This window comes from Gossypium raimondii, chromosome 12, assembly GCF_025698545.1.
Source record: "Gossypium raimondii isolate GPD5lz chromosome 12, ASM2569854v1, whole genome shotgun sequence".
In the NCBI taxonomy this organism is placed as follows: domain Eukaryota; kingdom Viridiplantae; phylum Streptophyta; class Magnoliopsida; order Malvales; family Malvaceae; genus Gossypium; species Gossypium raimondii.
In genome coordinates, this window is record NC_068576.1 from 39,809,079 (window position 1) to 39,832,718 (window position 23,640).

Genomic DNA, 23,640 nt, shown 5'->3' on the forward strand with positions numbered 1-23,640 from the left:
AAGCCCCATTTTTAATGTTTTTTAATGTTTTTGGAGTCCTCGTAGCTCGATTTAGTTTATTCTACCATTCATTCATGTTAGGGTTCATATTTGGAAAAATACCCATAAGTGAAATGTGTTTATTTTGATGTTTTATAGTAGAATATGAAGCTTAAAATTATGTTAAACAACTTTTGCTAGAGATTTTAAGTGAAAACGAGTAAAACGACATAATCGGTAAAAATACCTAATGTTCATAAGTAAATGTTAGAGTGGGAATTTGATGTTGCCATAGAAGCAAAAGATTTTCAGCATGTCATAAAACATAATAATAAGGGATGAAGTTTAATTTCCGAGCTTTGGTGCAAAAGTATAAATATGCAAAAGTTTAAGGGCAAAATTATAATTTTGTCAAAGTTCGAGTCAAGGACTATTTTGATGAATGTGAGTATTAAATAAACTAAATTTTCTACTATAGATCAAGAGGAACAAAATTCAGAGTTAGACCAGGGAAAGGAAAAGGTTGAGGACTAAGTTGCTAGATTTGATCGTATTTTGTACCGAGGTAAGTTTACGGTAAATAAATGAAATATTTCAATAATTATTATTAATGTTGTTATTTTCCAGAAATTATGTACTTATTTTATGAAATTATTTAATGTTGACTCAAGTATGAGATAATAGAGAATCAGTGTTAAAAGTCCCGTTGAAACATTAGGAATGTATCAGATACAAATGTCATGACAGTAGGGGAATGGGATCCCATGTAAGACCATGTCAGCGACATGGCATTGGCATTATTAAGGTTATGAGAGGTCCCACGTAAGACCATGTCTGGGACATGGCATTGGCACCGAGATGAGAGGTCCCCCGTAAGAACCAAATCTGGGATATAACTCTCATGAGTTATTTAAGTAAGCAAGTAAGTAAACAAGTAAGAGAGTAAGTAAAGAAGAAGCAAAGACAATGATACTTGATGATGATTTATGAGTACAATTATTTATGATAAATGTTGTTATTTATTTGCTTGTAAACTTACTAAGTTTTACGCTTAATCCCTTTATTTTATTTTTTTTATATAGTATTGCCAAGCCAATTCAGGGATCGTAAGGGGGTCGGAGATCGTTTCACACTATCAACAGACCATCTTGGTATTTTGTGGTTCGAAACGTTTTAAGTTATGGCATGTATAGGGACTTAGTCATTTTGTGTGTGTGTCTTTATGATATGGATAATGAATAGCATGTAAATGATAGTGAATAGCATTTAAGAACATGTTTTGATGTTATGTATGCCTAAATGATAGTTAATACAAAGAAATTATAAAAGAGTAAAAATTTACAATGGAGCAGTTTTTGGACAGCAGTATTGACGTGATTTTGAAAAATAACCAAGGATAGTAGAAATGGAATTAGAGAGTGAATGAGATATAGAATTAAATCTTATCGAGTTTATTTTCACATGAAAGAAATGGTGTAGGCAAAGGAATTTTATATTTTGTAATATTTGAATTTTAGTGAGACAGAGTCAGAATGGTTTTTGAAGTCCCATATTCTGACTTTAGAAAATCATTAAAAATTGTATATAAATAATTATGAATCATAATTTATATTTCCAGATTCCTTACTGGGTTTATTTTCAATAGAAACAAGCAGAAGCACTATATAAATCCCATACAATGAGATAATTGATTTTTAGCGAATAGAGGTCAGAATCGTTGGACAATGAAACAAGGGAGATTTTAATGAATAAAATGTACTATTTTGCTTATCCAAAATTTCGTAAAATTTTATGATAAGAAGACATATGAGTCTAGTTTCAGGGAAAATTTACGGATCTAAATTTCAAGTTTCATAACTCAAGTTATAATTAAATTAGTGATTGTTACGCAAGTAGACAGTTTTATTGTGAGTAGTGAAATAAATTATTTTGATTTGTTTAAGTATTTGAAAAAGTTTTAATGTTCCCGGTTTAGACCCGAACCGTTTCTGTTGCATGTTTTAGGGTCTTGAGGGTCCTTTCTAGGGACATATTGATTGAACATGAGCGAATTAATTTTAAAAGTAAATTTTTATGCTCCAAACTAGTGCTCGACTCCGGTAACGATCTGTAAAGGGTGTTACATTCTGACACTAAAACGTAGAAACAAACACAATTGTTCGAGCTAGCTGCTGACCCTACCTACAAATCTCAAAACTTCTAACCCCAAATCCCGGGGTATTACAACTCACCCCTCCTATAAGAAATTTCATCCCTGAAATTTCCAACTAACAGATAGCTGTCTAAACACAAAACTCACCACTACGCTTTTGTTGCGCACTCTAATCCCGAACACTACCATACTATACTTCCACACCTCACACACCTAACCCGAACGTCTATCCCATAAAATAGATCAACACACTTACATACACGGACACTCGAACCCAAAGCTCAAACACACGTCCAGAACACTTATCCACTAAAGCAGATACATATTTATCCTCTCGCACACACAAACGTTATCCAATGAATAACCATCAATATCATTCAAATAATTAACATATAGAATCACAACAACCTACAACCATACATGTCTCAATGTCATTGCGGACACTCTCTAATTCGACGCTCCGTGGACCTGCATTTAAGACACGCTCCTAACTTCTTCCAACAGTCAGCCGAATAGAACTTTTTACAATGCCCACAAACTGATACGCTCACCCCATTACCAGAACCATCCGCATAACCTTTACTAACACCCAATTGCGTTCTTATACGCTTCGTGGACCAAGGCTCTAACTTCAAAGGACTACGATCCCTTTTCTTCCCACAATCCACACACCTACCTTGAACTAACTCTCTATTCCTAGCTAAACTAGCCTCGAAGACTTTCTCTAACACCCCTCTCACCACCTGAGTCAATGTATTGGTACCAACCTCCGAGTTATCGCTACCCGAAGTTGGTAAAATCGCATTGACTTCTGACTCTTAAATAAACTCACGTCTCAGAGAAGCAAACGACTTTTTGAGAGTCTTACCAGATTGACCCTCATGATCATGCTTACCATCAGAACCCATATCGGTCTTGTGACTAACTTAGAGTATCTACATTTTCAGAAAACGAAAACAAAATAAATACGAAAATCTATATTTCTAATCTTACAATTTCAAATTTCCACCCTGGACCCACATCGGTGTCTCAGACATTTTATCTCCTCAAAATCAGTGAAACGTCAAAATATTATGGTACGATTTATCAAAAATTAAAAAAAAATAAACACGCGCGCACACGAATACGTAAAAAATACAGGTCGAGTTTTTGCAAACCTGGCTCTGATACCACAAATGTAACATCCCAATACCCAACCTAGGAGTTTAGACCGAATTTTAGAGGTCACATTGGTCACCGAAGTGATTGTATTTCTTTTATATTTACAAAACGAGCTACCCAAACTTTTAGTTAAAAACAAATTTTGCCAAACCCGAATAAACGTTTTAAAATACTCGAAAACATAAATTTGTAGTTTCTAAATTTTAGATTAAAATAAAAATTGTGAAAAACCCAAAACATGATTTATACCACAGTTCTTATAAACGTTTACATTTCAAAGCTGTGTACCAAAGTAGCAATTGAAAAGATGACTTATTAACTAGTTTTTATAACACGAGCTATAGAAACCGAGCATACCTGAAAAAAAGAAACACTAAGGGGGTGAACTACATGAGCTCAGTGTGAGTCCAAACCGAAGTAAAAACAAGAAGCTAAAGATCCAAACCATGTACAGCCATGTATATATAAGATTCATAACCAAACAAATAATATGCATACAAATTCAGATGATATGCCACATGTCAGAAAATAATTCCACCCATCTAGCCAAACACCTCTCCGATCCCCGTTTACACCCCATAAGAGCTATATGATGCTCAGCCAACCATGCACACCCCATAGTACCTCGAAAGGCCCATCCAACCCTACATACTCAGAATGTGAACTAGGCCACTCAAATATTAAAATGTAGCAATGCTGACATATATGCAGTATTGTGCGAAAACCACAGATCTTGATGTATAACAGAAACTCATCATGACAGACATATTGTAGTTGAAAGCGCGTAGCGATTCAGACTCCCTTCTCTTCGCAACCAAACCCAAAAAGATTAATGCAAATACAAGAAAAAAGTAATGATTTTTATTCGTCATCATCTACATGAAGGATTAAAAGTGGAATATCTCACTGTGAAAGACCCTCTTGAGTTGTGGAATAATTTGAAAGAAGATTTAACCATCAGAAATTGATTATACTCCCTAAAGCTCATTATGATTGAATGCACTTACGGTTGCAAGATTTTAAGATTGTAAGTGAATACAATTTAGAACTTTTTAAAATTAGTTCTAAAGTAAAATTATGCGGAGAAAACATAACTGATGAGGACCTGTTAGAGAAAACATTTTCAACCTTTCATGCTACTGATGTGCTCCTATAACATCAATACCGTGAAAAAGGTTTTAAATTGTACTCTGAATTGATTTCATGGCTTTTGGTGGATGAACAAAATAATGAGTTGTTGATGAAAAATTATGGAATTCGTCCCACTGGTTCTACATCATTCCTTGAAGTGAATGTGGTAATACACAATAATTATGAAAATGGAAAATATAGAGGTCGCGGTCTGGGCCGTGGTCGAAGACATTTTAGTAATCGTTATCATGGTGGTCATAACAGTGATACTTCTAACCACCAGAAAAAGAATAACAATGAAGGACAAGAAAGAGGTGGTCAAAATAATCCTTTAAAGATTGTTGAGAATTTATGCTAACGATATGGTATGAATGGGCATTGGTCACGTACCTGTCGTACGTCTGAGCATTTAGTGAAAATTTATCAAGCATCCATTAAAAAGAAGGGAAATAATATGGAAACAAATTTTATATCTCAAAATGATAAAATTGAGGCAAAAGATGAAGATATTCAATATGATACTAAAACTGGCCATGCCTATAAGGGTGATAAATTTCATGACTTTAATAATATAACTTACCTAGATATGGCAGATTTGTTTAAGAATCATTAGAAAAGTTGATGTTATTTTGACATTTTTATGTTGTTTTAAGTATGCTTTATTTTATTCCATAAATAATAATTTATATATTTAATAAATATTTGCAACATTTCTCATATTATATTTTGTTTATTTTTATGAAGAATATGAATATTCAACAAAATTTCGTTGGACCCAAAATCAATGGAGACATGTGTCTTGCAAATAGTGCTACAACACATACAATACTCAAAGATAAAAATATTTTTCTCATTTAACAGTAACTGATGCCCATGTTAATATAATATCGGACAGTTCAAAACTTATTAAAGGCTCCGGAAGAGCTATTATATTATTACCTAAATGTACAAAATTTGTCATTGATGATGCTTTATATTCCACTAAGTCTCAAAGAAATTTATTGAGTTTTAAAAATATTTGTCTTAATGGATACCATATTGAGACTATGAATGAGAAAAATATTGAATATCTATATATTACAAATGTTGAATGTGGAAAGAAATATGTTATGGAAAGACTACTTGCTTTTTCATTAGGTTTATTATTATAAACATAATAGTGCAATTGAGGCACATGTCACTACAAACCAAAAGTTTGTAAAACCACATACTTTTACTATTTGGCATGACCAATTAGGCCATCCCGGATCTATTATGATACGAAGAATAATCTAGAATTCAATTGGACACCCAATAAAGAACTAGAAGATTCTTTAATTCAAGGATTTATCTTGTGTTGCTTGTTCTCAAGGAAAATTGATTATTAGACCATCACCAGTTAAAGTTGGGATTGAATCTCCCGTATTTCTGGAACATATTCAAGGTTATATATATGGGTTCATTCATCCACCATGTGGACTATTCGAATATTTTATGGTATTGATAGATGTATCTAGTAGGTGGTTACATGTGTGTTTATTATCGACTCGCAACCTGGCGTTTGCGAGACTACTTGCTCAAATAATTAAATTAAGAGCACAATTTCTAGATTATGCAATTAAAACTATTCGTCTTGATAATGCTGGTGAGTCTACGTCCCAAGCTTTTAATGATTATTGTATGTCAATTGGGATAAAAGTTTAACATCCTGTAGCTCTTGTTCACACACAAAACGGTTTAACTAAACCATTTATGAAACGCCTCCAACTAATAACTATGTCATTGCTTATGAGAACAAAACTCCTTGTTACAGCTTAGGGATATGGTATTTTGAATGCAACAACACTTGTGCGCTTCAGGCCAACAAGTTATAATAAATACTCCCTATTACAATTGGCTTTTGGTTAGGAGCCAAATATTTCCATCTTAGAATTTTTTGATGTGCAATATATGTTCCAATTACTCCACCACAACGCACAAAGATGGGTTTTCAAAGGAGGTTGAGAATATATGTTGGTTATAAATCTCCTTCTCTAATTAAGTATGTTAAACCATTAATAGGAGATTTATTTACTGCACGATTTATTGATTGTCATTTTGATAAAACAACATTCCCAACATTAGGGAGAGAGAAAATACAACTGGTAAAAGAAATTACATGGAATAGATCATCATTATCTCAATTAGATCTTCATACAAGTCAATGTGAACAAGAAATTTAAATGATCATACATTTGTAAAACATCGCATATCAATTGCCAGATTCATTTACTGACCTAAAGAGAATTATAAAATCTCACATACCAGTTGAAAATGCTCCAATATGAATTTATGTTCCAATAGGGCAAACTGTTAGTGCAAAAGAAACTAATCCACACTTAAAGCGTGGAAGCCCAATCGATTTCAAAGATAAAAATTCTCGTAAAAAGAAATGAGCAAATATTCAAGATGATTATATTGTGGAGGCAAATGCCCAAGAAGAGACTAAATATATAACTAATTGAAAAAACCCAGAAGAGGTTCATGTACCTAAAAATGGTGATAACGAAGAGATCTTAATAAATTATGTTACTTTTGGAAAAAGATTGAATTGGAAAAATATAGTTGTCGACAACAATTTTTCTTATAATGTTGCTATTGAAATAGCAAAAGAAAATGAGGATCCTGAGCCTAAATCTATTGAGGAATGTAGAAATAGAAAAAATTGACCAAAATGGAAAGAAGTAATTCAAGCAAAATTAAATTCGCTTTCTAAACGTGAGGTTTTTGGACCTGTAGTCCATACACCTTAATATGTAAAGCCGGTAGGATATAATGGATATTTTGTGTGAAAACGAAATGAGAAAAATGAAGTCGTAACATATAAAGCACGACTTGCAGCACAAAGATTTTTGCAAAGGCCCGACATTGATTACGAAGAGACATATTCTCTTGTGGTGGATGCAATCATGTTTAGATACCTTATTAGTCTGGCAGTACGTGAAAAACATGACATGCGTCTAATGGATATTGTTACAGCCTATTTGTATGGTACACTTGATAGTGAAATTTATATGAAAATCCTAGAATGATTTAAAATCCCTGAAGGATATGGAGTTTCTAGGGAAAATTGCTCAATCAGATTAAAAAAAAGTTTATATGGATTAAAACAATCTAGACGTATGTGGTATAATCGTCTCAGTGAATATTTGTTAAAAGAAGGTTATAAAAACGATCCAATTTGGTCATGTGGTTTTATAAAAAGGTTTGGATCACACTTTGTGATAATTGTTATTTATGTTGATGATCTAAATATTATTGGAACTTCTGAAGAGCTTCAAAATGCAATAAATTATTTAAATAAAGAATTTGATATGAAAGCTTTTGGAAAAACAAAGTTTTGTCTTGGCCTATAGATTGAGCATTTAAAAGATGGAATTCATGTCCATCAGTCAACTTATATGGAAAAGATCTTAAAGAAATTTTTAATGGATATTGAGTACCCCGATAGTTGTGCGATTGTTAGATGTGAATAAATATCAATTTGGTCCTTGCAAGAATGATGAAGTGTTTCTTAGTCTTAAAGTATCATATCTAAGTGTCATAGGGGCATTGATGTATCTTGCAAACAACATAAGACCTGATATAGCTTTCGCTATAAACTTATTAGCAATATTTAGTTCTTCTCCAACACGTAGACATTGGAAATGAATTAAACATGTATTTGGATATCTCAAAGGGACCATTGATATGGGGTTATTTTATTCAAATGATTTAAAATCCCTATTAGTCGACTATGTAGATGTTGGATATTTATCGGATCCATATAAAGGTCGATCTCAAATAGGATATTTATTTACATGTGGAGGTACTGTCATATCATGATGTTCAATAAAGAAGACATTAGTTGTTGCCTCTTCAAATCATGTTGAAATAATTGCAATGCATGAGGCAAGCCAAGAGTGTGTTTGGCTAAGGTTATTAACCCAACATATCCAGAAGATATGTAATTTGCCTTTACAGGAAAAGATGCCAACTATCTTATACGAAGATAATGCAACATGTATAGTTTAATTGAAGGGTGGTTACATCAAAGGTGACAGAACGAAACATATTTCACCAAAATTATTCTTCACTCATGATCTTGAGAAGAGAGGTGACATAGAAGTTCAACAAATTTGTTCTAGTGATAATTTAGCATATCCTTTTTCCAAGGTATTAGCAACTTCAACGTTTGAAAGACTATTACATAAGATTGGAATGCGTCAACTAAAAGATGTAATGTGATATTATCATTAGAGGGAGTAAAAAATACGTTGCACTATTTTCCTTTAATCAATGTTTTTTTCCTATTGGACTTTCCTGATAAAAGTTTTTAATGAGACAACTTGTAATAGGAGATCGTGTACTCTTTTTTCTTCATTAGGTTTTTATCTCATAGGGTTTTTTCTAATAAAGATTTTAATGAGACACATTTTATTTAAAAGACACATAAGGGGAGTGTTGTAAATACATAAACAAGTGGATGTCTATAACCCTTTAAACATTTATTAAAGTAATGAGATAAAACTCTCTACTTCATTTATGACTATGAGATGTTTAAATGAAGTAATTAAGAAGACCTAATTTACATTTATTGATTGAATGTAAATGAACTTATAAATAAAGCACATTGTAAGTAAAAATTAAATAATGAAAATTCTCCGTATTTTTCATCCACCTTTTACTTATTATTATTGTTTTATTAATTTTCTATAACATAAATGCCATTTTTCATTCATTCTTTTTTTTTAGCCAACTCCCCCTCCACTTTCCTTTTTTTCCCTCATTTTTCCCAAACTTTTTTTCTTTATCCTTTTTAGTTCGACCCCTTATATTTCTATTGTTTAGTTACGCCCCTTAGCAAACGGTTAATTCACATTACAGAAATAATTTAAAAGAAAATTATTTTACATTGCCAACATTTCAAATAACTATTAGATTACATAATTCAGAAATTATATTTTACAAAATATTATTTTACATTGGCAATATTTCAAAATAATTTCACAGAACTTATTTTAGTACATGATTTGCATTTTCCTACATTTAAAAAAATGTTGAATTTTGAAACATAAAAATTAAAAAGGAACATAAACGATCAATTTTAACGACAATGCGAGCAACTTTCTCAATGCTAATAAAACATAATTAAACGATGATTTCGGATTTGTTCAAGATTGACAACATTGTGTCTTACAAATTAAAAAAATATCATGTTTAACCGCAACACGAGCAAAGTTTTTCGGTGCTAATATTTTGCAACTCAGACGTTGCTAATATTGATAATCTCACTCGTGTAATTTGATTTGGGATTCCAATGGACCTTTAAACATCCCGATGACCTAGAGAATCTCAAATAATCCAGCCGTTGGCTGCATAACCAATTTGAACTCGTTATCATCCTACCACAACCAACGGAAAGACTTACATAACTAACTTGAACCCGTTACTAAATAAATCACTGGCAACGGAGTCCCCTATTTTTACTTGAAATTGTCATCGCATATGAAATTAAGGAATCAAATCTACACTCCCAAAAAGGACCATTAAATTTGTCGGTGTTGGAATTCCACCTAATTATCGTTAAATAAAACAGACCTTCAAATTATAAAATTTTCTAAATAAATAGAAACACAAAAACATAAAAATCAGTCTTGATCTTCCTCCCCTTCATCCTCTAACTTAATAAAATTAAAAAAAATAATTTTTTTTAATTCTAGCAGACAATGGTTGGCTGACGTAGTAAGTGGGTGGCACCAATTTTTTAACTCCACCAATTTTCACTATTCATTTCAGATTATGTATGTACATAATAAAAAAGTGAGTCATTTTTATAATTAATAAAAAATTTGAATAATTTTTATAAAAAAACTTTATTAATTTTTTTTATGTCCATCTTATTCTATTAGAGTTTATAAAAATTCGAGTATACAATTTCTCTTAAAACAATAATGCAGCTTAACTGCATGGTTAATAATTATTCCTAACAACAAAATTTTACATTAAAAAAAATGTAATGTATTAATTCTATTATATATCATAAACACTCGAATCCTGGTTACAAAAATAACAAAAAGCCGCAGTAAAAGCTGCAAGAAACTGGTGAAAAATATAATGAAGTTGAAAAGAAAAGTGAAAATCCCCAAGGATTCTTCAACTAGCTCCTCTCTTAATCATTATATTCCAAATCAGAAATTTGTCTTTGTAACTTAATTTGCTCATAAAACTTTGCTATAAACTTCGCTGCCTTCAAATCAATCCCTTCTTCCTCTAATGGATATGGACTTTTCTCATCACAACCTTCATATCCCATCTCTTCCCCTTCTTCAACAATATCAGAACATGTTGAATAACTGTTGTTGCTATTGCTGCCACTACCACAGCTATAAATTTCATGATCGTCAAAATCTACGGCCTCGGTGGGACTAATGCAAGGAAGAAGGAAGCGCATGGAAGCAAAACGGTGGACCTTAACGTGAAAAATGGGTGTCTCGTCGAAAGAAAACTCACGTTCCTTGTAATGAAGACGGTCATGACGAGAAGCGGCTGTTGAACTTTTTAAAAACTTGGGTATCACCAATCGTAGGTCGACCATGGTGAGTCGCCGTTTGAAGACACCGCCTTTTCTTGCCCATAACAGTGCTAAACGAAGGAAACGCCATGCTCTTCGACCAACATCAGTACCGTTTTTCTTAGGCATTTTGGTTAGTTTCATTTGCAGTAGGAGAAAAAACAAAAAACAAAAAAACTGGGAAAATCAATTAATTGCTCTGGTCTGGTTACTGAAATAGTTTTGATGAGTGGAGTTTGGGTATTTATATGTTAATTGAATGCAATGATGGAGCGTTTGGGTACGCGGTAAGAGAGAAAAAAAGAAAATATTTGTTTGTTTCGTGAGAAAATGTGGACCAATGGGCGGTGGGAAACACGGTTGTACGCGACCCAAATCGAGCTGTCCCCGCTTATTTCCAAATATGACCTTCTCTTACTGTAGGTAGGAGCAGCAGAAAATATTTCTTTTCGGAGTTTTTTATTATTATTTAATTTTGGTTAATATATTAAAAAACTCCTTAAACTACTACTTTTTGTTTAAACAAGTCCTTATGTTATTTTTGTAGCTAAATAAATTCCTAACCTATGATTTCTTTATCCATGAAAGTAATTGATTTTAATATCAAAATAAAAATATTTTTGAATTTAGGTATAAATATCAAAACTATATGAGTTTTGATTTTGTGTAATTTTATACTTGAAATTTTGATTTGCTCCAATTCTTGTAAACTATTAATACAATTATTGATATAACATCATTTTATGTTTATATAATGCATGCATAAATATTTATATTGATCCATTATAAAAATAAATTGATGTATTTGTTTCTTTAAATGTGTATGATTAAATCAAAATTAAAGTTTCAAGATACATTTGAACCACAATTAGAGTTTCACGTGTATAATTGCATGAAATTAAAGTTCGTGTATAGTTTTAAGATTTATCCCACTAATTTACTAATAAAGCCATAAAAGAGATATATAATAAACTGTAAAATTAGAGGTGTTTATCAGTTGGGTCAAGCCAGGTTATGGTCAGGTTTAAGCATGATATTAACATATTTTATGCTTGCTTAAGTCCCATTCAACCTAAAATTTTACCCAAGCCCATCCGTATTTACAAAAGGCTAACCTAAACCCATATTAGGTCTACCCATATTATTTTAATTTAATATTTAATAATTTTATTTTTATTTATTAAAATTTTATATATAGTTTAATGTTTATATTATAGTAGTATTATATATTTAGTAGAGATTTTTTTTGTATTATAAATTACATAATATATAAAAAAACATAATATAAAATATTATAAACTTAAAAAACGAATCTTTTTTTATTATCTAAACCTAGGGGTGAGCATTCGATCGAATCGAATCGAATCGAATCGAAAATTTTCGAGTTAATCGAGTTTTCGAATCTCATTTTATCATCCTAACTTTATTTGAAGTTTTCTCGAATCGAGTCGAGTGAGATGGAATTCGAATCGAATATATTTGTTCGAGTTAAATTTTAAAAAATAATTTTGGGTCCTTGTAACCATTGTCACCCATCGTAATAAAATTTGTCCACCTTAATCAAATTTTTATTAACTTTCATCACCTCATAATTTATTTATTAATTTTTATATCTTGGTTAGCTTATTTGTTTGCTTAGTTGTTTCAATTATCTTCGGATTCTTGTCACTATGTATTTTGGAATTAAAATATATTAAATATAAAAATATGATTTTATTATTTTAAAAATAAAATTTGAAATTGATACCAATATAAAATTTTAACACGAATATTTTATGGCATAATTAAGAATTCAATTTTAATATAAATATTCAATATGACTAAACAAGTCAATAATATAAATAATATAAAATGTGAAATTTAATTTAATAATATAAATAGTATATATAAATAAAATTATTACTATTTATGTTTAGTGATTTTTTTGGATAATTTTGATTTTTATTTGAGAGTAAAGGGTGAGAAGTAAAAGTTTAGGGGAAAATAAAAGTTTTGGGGAATAAAAGTTTGAGGAAAGTAAATAGGGGAGTAAAATTTTGGAGGAAAATATTAAAAAAAATTGGAGGGGGAGGGTTTGGGGTAGATGGGAGGTGGGATGGGAAGAGAATAAAAGTTTTAGGGAAAAGTGGGAGGAGTAAAAATTTTGGGGAAAATAAAAGTTTTGAGGGTTTTGAGAGTAAAATTTTGAAAAAAAATGAATGGAAGAGTAAAATTTTGGTGGGAAATGGATTTTGGGTAGATTGGGGGTTGGGAGGAGGAGTAAAAGTTTTGGGGAAAAGTGAGAAGGAGTAAAAGTTTTGAGGAAAAGTAAAAAGTTTGGGAGTTTAGGTAAAACTGTAAAATATTATAGTTTGATATTGAATTATTCAATTATTCGAGTTATTCAATTGAAAACTCAACTCGATTCGAACTCGAAATTGAAAAAAAATTGAGTTGATTGAATAACTCGATTAACTCGAATAACTCGATTCGTTTAACTCGAAATTCGAATTTTTTTCGATTTTTTCGAGTCGAATCGAATTTTGCTCACCCCTATCTAAACCTATCTTTAGAACCTATTACTTTTACTCAACCTAAACCCTAAGTCTCCATGTGAAAGGGTATTATAGTCAAGACGAAAATAATGATTCAACACTTAATAGTTTTAAAAATAATATGTATAAGTAAAAAGAAAGAAAGAAAGAGCGAGGCAAATGATTGAAGTGTAGGCCCTACTTTTGGGAGTCGTTGGCAGGACAGGCTTTTTGTTGGGTTTTTATTTAGGATAAATTGACATTTAGCCCTTAAATTTGATAACTTTTTTCCATTCGATCTCTAAAGTTTTTATATCCACATTAGTTTCGGTTTTTGGAAAATTTTTACAGACCCTGAATTTGGATTCGATTAAAATAAGATGATAAATTTTGATTATATCTTAATAGAAATTGAAATGAAAAAAATTGTCAAGTCCTGAAATTAGAATGGACAAAAGTTGAGGGATTAAAATGAGAAAATGAAGATGAAATATTTGGGGCAAGGTAAACGCTTTCCGTAGTGTTTAAAAGTACAGCCAAATTAAAGAAATTGAAGAATCCAAAGCTCAACCACTATGATCATTGAGAATAAAGAAAGAAAGGGACAGAGCTTAACTTATTTGAAACACAAATTTCAAACGTTTGAACTGAATGCTCCTGCAAGTTGTCCTCCTCTGAAACTTATCAACATTTTCACATGAAACAACCAATTAAGTTAACAAATCAAAACTTTCTTCATGAACGAAGATAAAAGTGTCGGCCGTCAAAATCATCCCATCTCCCTTGAAGCAATAAGTTTCTAATTTTATGAATTTCTCAAAATTGGGGGATAAAAATCTATTTTTATATTTAAATAACTGTAATTTAATTTCAACTTTACTGTTTCATTTTTCAACAACTTTTTGATGAAAAGGCACCTAAAAAGGGGTGAAATTGGCTGCGGGGCATTTCTGTGGTTCAGTTAAACTGTAGGTTCCCACATGTTTCAAACTGTTGGGTGCGGGTCGGATACATCAAAAACCGATGAAATTTTTTAAAATTTATAGAAGAGTGGTGCTGAGTTCATGGGCGAATGTTTCTTCTTCTAATTAAAATTATATTATGTGATAATTATGTTGGGGGTGTGGTGAGAATATTAAAACAACACTAAAATTTCAACCTGGACCCCATCCATTTTAATTATTTCAACTTAGTCCTCCCATTTAATTTAAGAATAAGTTATAGAATTATTAAAAACGGTTGGAAACTTTGGTTGTCTGTCTCATTTTCTAGTTCCAAATGTTTTGTTGGCATAAGCTGAAAGGGAGTTTCGTCTACATTATAGCAATTTTATAACTGGATCCAAAGTTATAGTAAACATGTAATTTGTTATACCAGGACATGACTAAAAGTTATCGTTCAATATCAAAGTGTGATAAATATTCCGAATATTGTGTAGTTCAGGTTCCAATTGGTATAGTGCGGCGTCTCTCCTGATGGTATTTATTCTGTTAAATTGGGGTGCCAGTTAGTTGTTGATTTATACACTAATCTTGCTTAGTATAGGGAAGATGGTCCTTGGTTGCGTCTTTGGTATAGCCGTGTACCCGCCAAGGTTAAGGATTTTGCGTAGCGGTGTCTTAAATCTTATGTTCCGACGAGGGGTAGACTTGCTGAAAAAGGAGTTGATATCGACGTTTCTTGTCCTCGTTGTGGGGGTTTGGATTCGTTGCATCATTTCTTGCTTTGGTGTCCGTTTGCCCAAGCGGTTTGGCAGCAGGCGGGCTGTTCGTCGCCCCCATCTGGTGTGCAACAGTTTCTTGTGTCGTTGATTCATTCCCCTGACTCTACTGAGGCGAAGACTGCCATCGGGGTGAAACGAGTGTGGCCAACGCTAGGTATAGTAGGTACCCTGTGAATTGTTTTGGGTTGGGATCAACAGCGGTTCGAGTGCATCTAGATTGCCACTGAAGTTGTCTAAGCTTAGTTTTAGTTGTAACTTTTCCCATGGAAATGCGCACGGGTTGATTTTCAGTGCATTGAGGAACTTCTAGAATTAAAGAGTATCAAATGGATTATGGTTTTGTTATTTCTGCAAACTTTATGACATAGGATTAACGGAATTAGTGACTGTTATTTTGATGAAAGATGATAGCTGCAGCACAATGAGATAACCCTTCTCTCTATACATCTAACAACGATTTAATTGTTCATGTAAACAAAATATGGATTTGAGATTTTACAGAGAGAAAAAATCAAATTAAAATTACTATTTAACATAATACATACATTAATTAATGGTTTAATGACTAAAATGTTACAAATTGATAATATTAATGACTAATTTGGTATAAATTTTTATACTTTACTCTTGCCGATAATTAATGGGTAGAATGATAAATCACATTATACTTCTTATAGAAAGCTACGTATCTTAAAAGATAATTGAATTCCTTTTAGATATACTTTATTGAAGCTGTTGGGTTCGATGTGGTTGCCATTAGACGATTCCTGGATGTAAAATAATATCATATCCAACTCAAAATCCAACCCTTTGGAATCAGTTAAAATATAATTAATTCAATATTATCAAATTTATAAGTTAATTTGATTTATAATTTTTATAAAATATGATACTTATATAAACAAAAATCAAATTGATAGAATTAATTAAAAATTAAGTTGATAAATTGAGCATTTGTATAAATATAATTAATTTTAGAATTAGAAATAAATTGATAAATTTTGTAAATTTTGAGGCAAAATTTATTAAATTTTTTAGAATTTGAATTAAAATGACAAATTTTGTAAACATTGAGGATTAATTTTTGGAATATTTTATATTTAAGATCAAATTGATAGAATATGTAAATATTATAAAGCTAAATTTGTTATTAGACCAATAAAAAAAGCTCACATCAAATGTTCGTCAGTCATCTAATGGCAATTAATGAGAAAGTGATCAAAGTATTAGGTTTCAAAAAGTTACTGCCTAAATCTAAAAATTAATAGTTTAATGACCAAAATAGAACAAATGCAATAGTATAGTGACCATTTTTGTATTTTACCTAAAAATTTCTATATAACATTATATTTTATAATTAAATTTAAACAAAAATATACTATTAAGTCAAGGGCGTTCTAGGTTGTAGATTGAACCACACATGGAATGAAAAAAAACACTTGTTCGTAAATTTTCAATTGAAACCAATCTCGAGTTTAAATGTTCGAAACCATAAACAGAAATCAGATTTAAAGGATCATATCTCAAATTTTGTTGAAATTGAAAATGGAGAAATTATTTTATTTTTAAATTAGATATTTTCCATATCGATTTTACGATTTATAAGACCAATTTTAAGTAGTTTCTAATAAACATAAATAAAATCAAGTACCAATTCATAAAGTAAAACTTGAGAGAATGGAGTTTTCCATTAAAATACCATTTTACTTGCTTCTTTTCTTCGAAGAAAAAGTACCAATTTAGTAACCAAATTAGTATTATTTTCGTTGCAAATACTATTTGTTGGTCATTTTAAGAATATTTTCTTCTGTTTTAATCGTGTTTCAGACCCTCAAATAATATTATGTAAATCACTATTTCATTGTCTCAATTCAACAAAGGAATCTTTAATCTCTCTCTCTCTCATAATTAAAAAATAATACATTTGTGGCTCTTTTTTCTTTTTTGCCTCTATAAAATGGAAGACAATGATCACCGATGAGATGCATTTCCATCTTCAGGAACAAAAAGAAGGCTTTCGATGGTGGAAATGGCGTGCTTTTTGCAAAAGGGAAGAACACGTTCCCCTTCCATGAGTTTGTTCAAGGAGGCTCTTACCTTGTTGCATACGAAACCTGTGGCCAAAATGGTGCCGAATTGGAAGCCCGTTCAAGTCGATGTGGATTCGAAGGTAAGGTGGAAAGCGTTGGTTGTAGGGTTGGTGCATCCAGTGCATTTACAAAGCACTCTGTTATCCCCATCTCATTCCTTGTGCATGAAGGTTCCCGCTCCTAAGATCATGTCGCTGTTGTCTCCGATGGTGTTCTCCATTTCATCTTTCGAAGTTGTGTCAACAAGTGACGTGAGCCTATATGGCTCACCTTGTGAAGGGAGTGACAAAGAGAAATGCGATGAGCACAACAACGAGGATAGCAACGAGGAGATTGATGTCAAGGCTGAAGATCAAATCAGACTTCAAACCTTGAATTCTTGAATTGTGATTGAATAAGTGAATAATTATGTGTGTATAACCCCTGTACTTTGATATATCGAAAACTCAAGTTTTCATAGTAGTGAGCCGAAAGTTAGTACATTGGTATGCATGGCGTGACTTCACTTACAATAGTGGAATCATAACTTGAATAAGAGAATAAATGATATCATCTTTATTGGCGTTGTATAGCTTATGAAAATGATATCATTTTCACCACGAAAAATACAATAGTGCCCATGAGATAAAATGGATCGCATTAGGTGAATGAAGATAACCTAAAGGGATCAATGATATCCTATAAGAGTAATACACATATGATAAGGTCATTGGACAAAAAAACTTAATATTGTAGCTTTTGTGATGGTATGTAACAGGGAAATCAATCGTGGTACTTTTAGTAGATTGGTTGTGACTAAATAACTTTATGATTAGTAGACGAAAAGTTGGGATCTGTTACAAATTATTTAAGCCAGAATTATGTAAGTCTAGTCAGTCCCTCCGCTAGCTCACTATAGCTCTGAACGTATTGCATAATAATAACTAATTGAATGTATGGAGAAAAAAGCGATATATAATTAATAGATTGCATGTATTATTATTTGCAATAAATGCATTTTCTTAAGAAAAGAAGAGATGACGTAGAATTAATTTAATTTCTTTGTATTATTATTTAATTGGATGTACATATTAAATAATTAAGTTAAATGTGAAATTTAAATTAAATAGTCATCATAATTATATTTTTATTTGGACAATTATAATTAGCGCATATATTTTAATATCCTAAAGTCGTCATGATTTTAACGAAATTGGATTATGTAAATTATTTTATTTAATTAATTGATTTTAAGATAATTTTTTAGAAGAACATTTAAAAGTTGAGTTAAATAATTATATGGGCTTCCTTTTTTTTTTTTTTGGCAAATTACAATAACAGGGCAAAGTGTAACACCCCACCGTGTCCGTCGCCGGAGTGGGGTTACGGAGTATTACCGTACAATCGGAACATTTAACATACATTACATATAATCATAAACATACTATAATTGAATCATTTTCATGTGTATGGTCCCAAAATCGAGTCTTTGAGACCCTAAAAATACTTTAGAAACATTGCGGGACCAATTAGAAATCATTTGGAAAGTTAAAGAAAAAGTTGTAATTTTTTTACTACAGGGGTCACACGGCTGTGTGGATATTCAAAGTAAGGACACACGGCCGTGTCCCAGCCCGTGTAACTCACTGGCTTGGGTCACACGGCCAAGCCACACGCTCGTGTGCTAGGTCATGTAACTGCCTAGCTTGCATGTAAAGGAACCTACAGGGGACACACGGCCGTGTCGTCAGGTCGTGTGTCACACACAGTTGAGACACACACCCGTGCCTTAGCCGTATAGTCTAAAAATCACCTAAAAACAAACCTTTTTCCAAACCAATACAATCATAACCAATCAACTACCTAAATGCACTTTAACAAGGGACCTTTAACAACAACAAAACTCAATAAAACATGTTCAAATCTTATTTAAACAAACATCTTAATACCTAACCAATGTGCCCTCATTGACACCACATTTAAAACATCCATCCACGACCAATATACCCTTCATAGGTACCTCAAATAAAATTTAAGCAATCAAATAATTGAATGTAGTAAAAACATGACCTATACTCATCTTTCTCAAAATAACTACCTTCATTGAGCATTACCATATGAAATAAGCATATAGACAAAACCAACCATCATGCAACATAGCATATATCTATGTATATTTACAATCTTATAAACACATACCCAAAACATTCAACTTCAAGGACATAGACACACCCTAGGTACATGCCAAAATTACAAAAAAAAAAAAACATCACTGATTTTGAGTGCGAGATTCTTGTAGGATGCCAAGCTCGAGTCTACGATTTATCTAGCCTGCAAACATGGAAACCAATTTACATTTAATAGATTTCATTTATATAATTAACCCCAAGAACAATCAAATAATATGAGCGTATATTTCAACCAAATAAAAATCTCAATTCTTCATTAATGACACCTATAACCAACTCTTTCGATAATTCAAGTAACCTTGCCATATGGTCTATTAGCTTCATGGCACCCGATGCCTAGCGGATAAATCGCAGAGGAGTTTGCACCCAGCACTAGTCGGGTTAGCCGACGATATTGAATGTAAGCCCAACTCTAGTTGGAAAAACCAACGGTATTTGCGCCCAGCGCTAGTCAAGTATACCAACGATTGTGTGCCAGCACTAGTCAGACAAGCTGACAAAAATTGCGCCCAGCGCTAGACGAATATATCGACAAAATCCGTAGTGAACCCAGCTCTAGTTGGTTAAACCAACGATGTTTGCACCCAGCGCTAGTCGGATATACCGACAATTGTGCAATAAATTACATCCACGATTTCCTCATTCATTTTCCTTACATCAATTCGATAAAACACATACATTTTTATATCAAGTACTAGATTAGCATTGATTAATTAAATAGTAAATAGAAAAGTTAAGTTCGAGTCTACGAACTTACCTTAACAAAACAGTCGTAATAGTGAGGCCGATGACTACTTTGTTACTTTCGTTTTTCCATGATTCACGTCTGATCGATTCATTCATTGATCAATGTTTACAATTTCATTCAATTAATACTATTTCTTCACATAAATAAATACATTTACAAAATCAAATCCTTCTACTACCAATTACCAAAAATTAGTCCAACATTTTATCACTTGTGGAATATTGACACCAATATTAAATATAATTGACCATATTAAATCATTAATATCAAAATTTAGCTTAATCACATCTTCATTACTTTTCCATAACATTTTCATAGTTAACCAATATACATATGGTTCATAAAAGAATTCCTAGATTCTTAAAAATATCAAATTAACACCATGTTAGTTAAATTTATAATATTTAACTTCTTAAAATTATTACTAACAAAAACCTTAATAAAAATATTTTTAATCACTCATTACACTTAGTAGCTTAACCAAAATTTTCCACCACAAAGAAGTACCTCCAAAACAGTCCTTATACTTCACTTAGATAAACAATTACAAAGATGATATGTTCCTCTACATTAACAACTCTAAAAATTTCAACATGGGCAGTTTAATTCATGATTTTAGGACTCCAAAAACACAAAATTCATGAAGAAAGAACCAAAATTTACTAACTAATTTGACCTTTAAAGCATGAATAAAATGGCCGAAATTTTGTCTCCCCTTTTCGGCATGCAAAGCTTTTACTTTTTCTTTTCTTTTTCTTGTTAAACCATTTCTCTTAACTTTTATCTTTTATTATATATATTCTAGTTACTAATGGCTTCAAATTCAATACACAAAATATATATATATATATATATAAACCATCACAAACATCCACTAACAAAATCTGGTCCTTTAATCAAGTCTCACTTTGCAATTTAATAATAACCACTACTTCTATCTCATTCTTAATTTAGTCCCTAATAATTAAAATTATCTAACTAACATTCCATTCACTTCTAAAGTAACTCCTAAAAATATAATAATAATATTTTTAAGCCCGATTCGCGAAGGCGGGTCCCATAAATATGTTTTCCGACACCCCTGACTTACGAAACGTTACATAAAGTCCAAACAACAAACGCGACTCGAACCTAGACCACACCTGGAGTGGTGGACACCCTTAACCATCAAGCCATCACATATAATTAAATTGAACTTGGACCAACCCATCTAGCCAAATAAGGCTAGGGTGTCGTGGCACACAATGGAATTAATGCCTTAATGCCATTAGCCGTGGGGCATGTGAGGAATCCTATCAGGACTCAGATTCTTCTTAAATAATTCAAATATACCTCTTGCAATATTCTTCTAAAAATAGGATGGGTAAATTAACCAAAAGTTATATAGACTATATATCAAGCGAAAATTTTGTCGAAATTTAGTAAAAATTTATTTGAGTTAATTTTCTTTGTACTTAAATACATTCTAGTTTTTTCTTGAGTTATGGTTTTGAATTTATGAGATTATAATTACATTCATTAAGCAATTATAATTTAAATTTAGAAGTTATTTTTCAATTTCAGCACTCCCACATGGAGGAAGTCAACCATACCTTTTAAGAAGTTTTGGTTTTCATTTTGTGATCAGTTCTTTAAGTTAGAGTTCATTTTTTAAGCATTCAAGAGTTTTAGAATAATAGAAAAGATCATTCGATACAAAGGTTGAAGACTTTGGACAACAGTTGAATTGATAGGAAAATTTTGGGTACATCCTAGAGCCCAAGTTACGATTTGGGTATCTCCCTGGCTTCAAAACACAAGTTCAATATTAAGTTGTGCCAACAGAAATTGATTTTCTAAAAACAATTTTCCAACAAATTTAATATTATTATATGCCTTACCTTGTTTTACCTTACTTCACTGAGACCATATCAAGTGTCCATCCTTCTAAGGCCCATTACTTCACCAATGACAGAAACCCTATCATGCCTCATCTGACACTTGTAAAACCAACCCACTCATCACCATGTAGATTGAGAAGGCTTGGCGAGGTGATGCGTGGCATAGAGAATATGTACCAATAAATGTGTCAACAAGACCACATGGCTCATCTCTTAGGTACCTAGAAGAGACACTTGATCAAGAGTATGTATGTATGTATGTATGCATGTATAAGCTCTTACTTAACGGAGAAAAGGATAGATGACTCTTTAGGACTAAGCTCTCAGTACAAATTACACTGTATGAATCTCAGGCCCTTCCCCAAGCTCAATCCTTCTCTTTCATCCATCTCTACATTCCCTTAACCAACGTCAACAAATGTGCAGTGAGTGTGGAACCTATTCACTAGGAAGCCTTTAGACTTCCAATGGTGAATTTTGATGAAATTATCTCCAATCACCAGCTAATAACCTAAGAAAATCCTCCAACCACCATTGCTTATCCTCTTGGTAAAAACCAACCTTATAGCTCATTAGACCCATAAGATTAGAAAAACTCTATTTCTAGAAAAACTATTAAGGCAAATCCTTAGTGCAATTTCTAACCACAATCGAGAATTTAGCCACATCCAAATTTTAATGATCAAATCACACGTGACCAAAATTCTAATTCCTAAGTGAAATTGAAAGTCATGTGGGAACAACTACAACAATAATAAGAGCAAAATTTCCAAGTAGCCTTAAAAAACACCAAACCAATGAAAGAAATGCGAGCAACTCAAGATCCCCTCAAAATCTGACCTCACAAAATAATTAGGAAGTTGTGTCCTCTCATCTTGGTCACCATCAAGAACACCTTGTAGAAAATCCTCAAGCTTTACCCCAAACAGTTGTATACATATTCCACTTGCATTCCACATAAATTCCATGTGCGATTACTTCACCAATGAAAAAAATCTCATCATGCTTCATCTTCCACTTGTAAGACTTGTTGACTCATCAATATGCAAATTGCGAAAGCTTACGATGTGACATGTTGTTCAGAGAATACGTACCAATACATGCCTCAACAATATCATCTAACTCATCTCGTGGGTACCTAGAAGAGTACATTTGTCTAAGAGTATGTATATATAGGCTCTTACTTACCAAAAAAGGGGACAAATAACTCTTTAGGCTATGAGGCTCTCGACACATATTACATCGTGTGAATCTTGTACCCTCCCTCAAGCTTAATACTTCTCCTCCATACATCTCCACATTTCTTCTAACCATCATAAACAAATACTTAAAAAAATCGAAGAAAAAAAATTGTATTTCTTTAAAATCAATAAACACTAATTATCATTTTACATAGTAAAATATTTTTTTAGCAATGTTCGTATTCATTCATTAATTGGATTCTATTATTGAATGATAAAAGTATATTTCCTATATTGCAACCTCACTAAATTCAATGCATTCGTTGGTAAATCAATATACATT

The 23,640-nt window shown here is 31.9% G+C and overlaps 1 protein-coding gene across 1 annotated transcript; it reads right to left on the reverse strand.

The window, feature by feature from the left end:
• Window positions 1-10,592: 10,592 nt before the first annotated feature.
• LOC105764081 (uncharacterized) lies at window positions 10,593-11,123 on the reverse strand. Its single transcript, XM_012582536.2, has one exon. It carries the CDS (start codon window positions 11,121-11,123, stop codon window positions 10,593-10,595), a length of 531 nt encoding a protein of 176 aa, XP_012437990.2.
• Between the last annotated feature and the right edge of the window lie 12,517 nt (window positions 11,124-23,640).

What these genes read in the sequence shown, in the direction of transcription:
- LOC105764081 (XM_012582536.2), bottom strand. Translation starts at nt 11,123, where the DNA reads ATGCCTAAGAAAAACGGTACTGATGTTGGTCGAAGAGCATGGCGTTTC.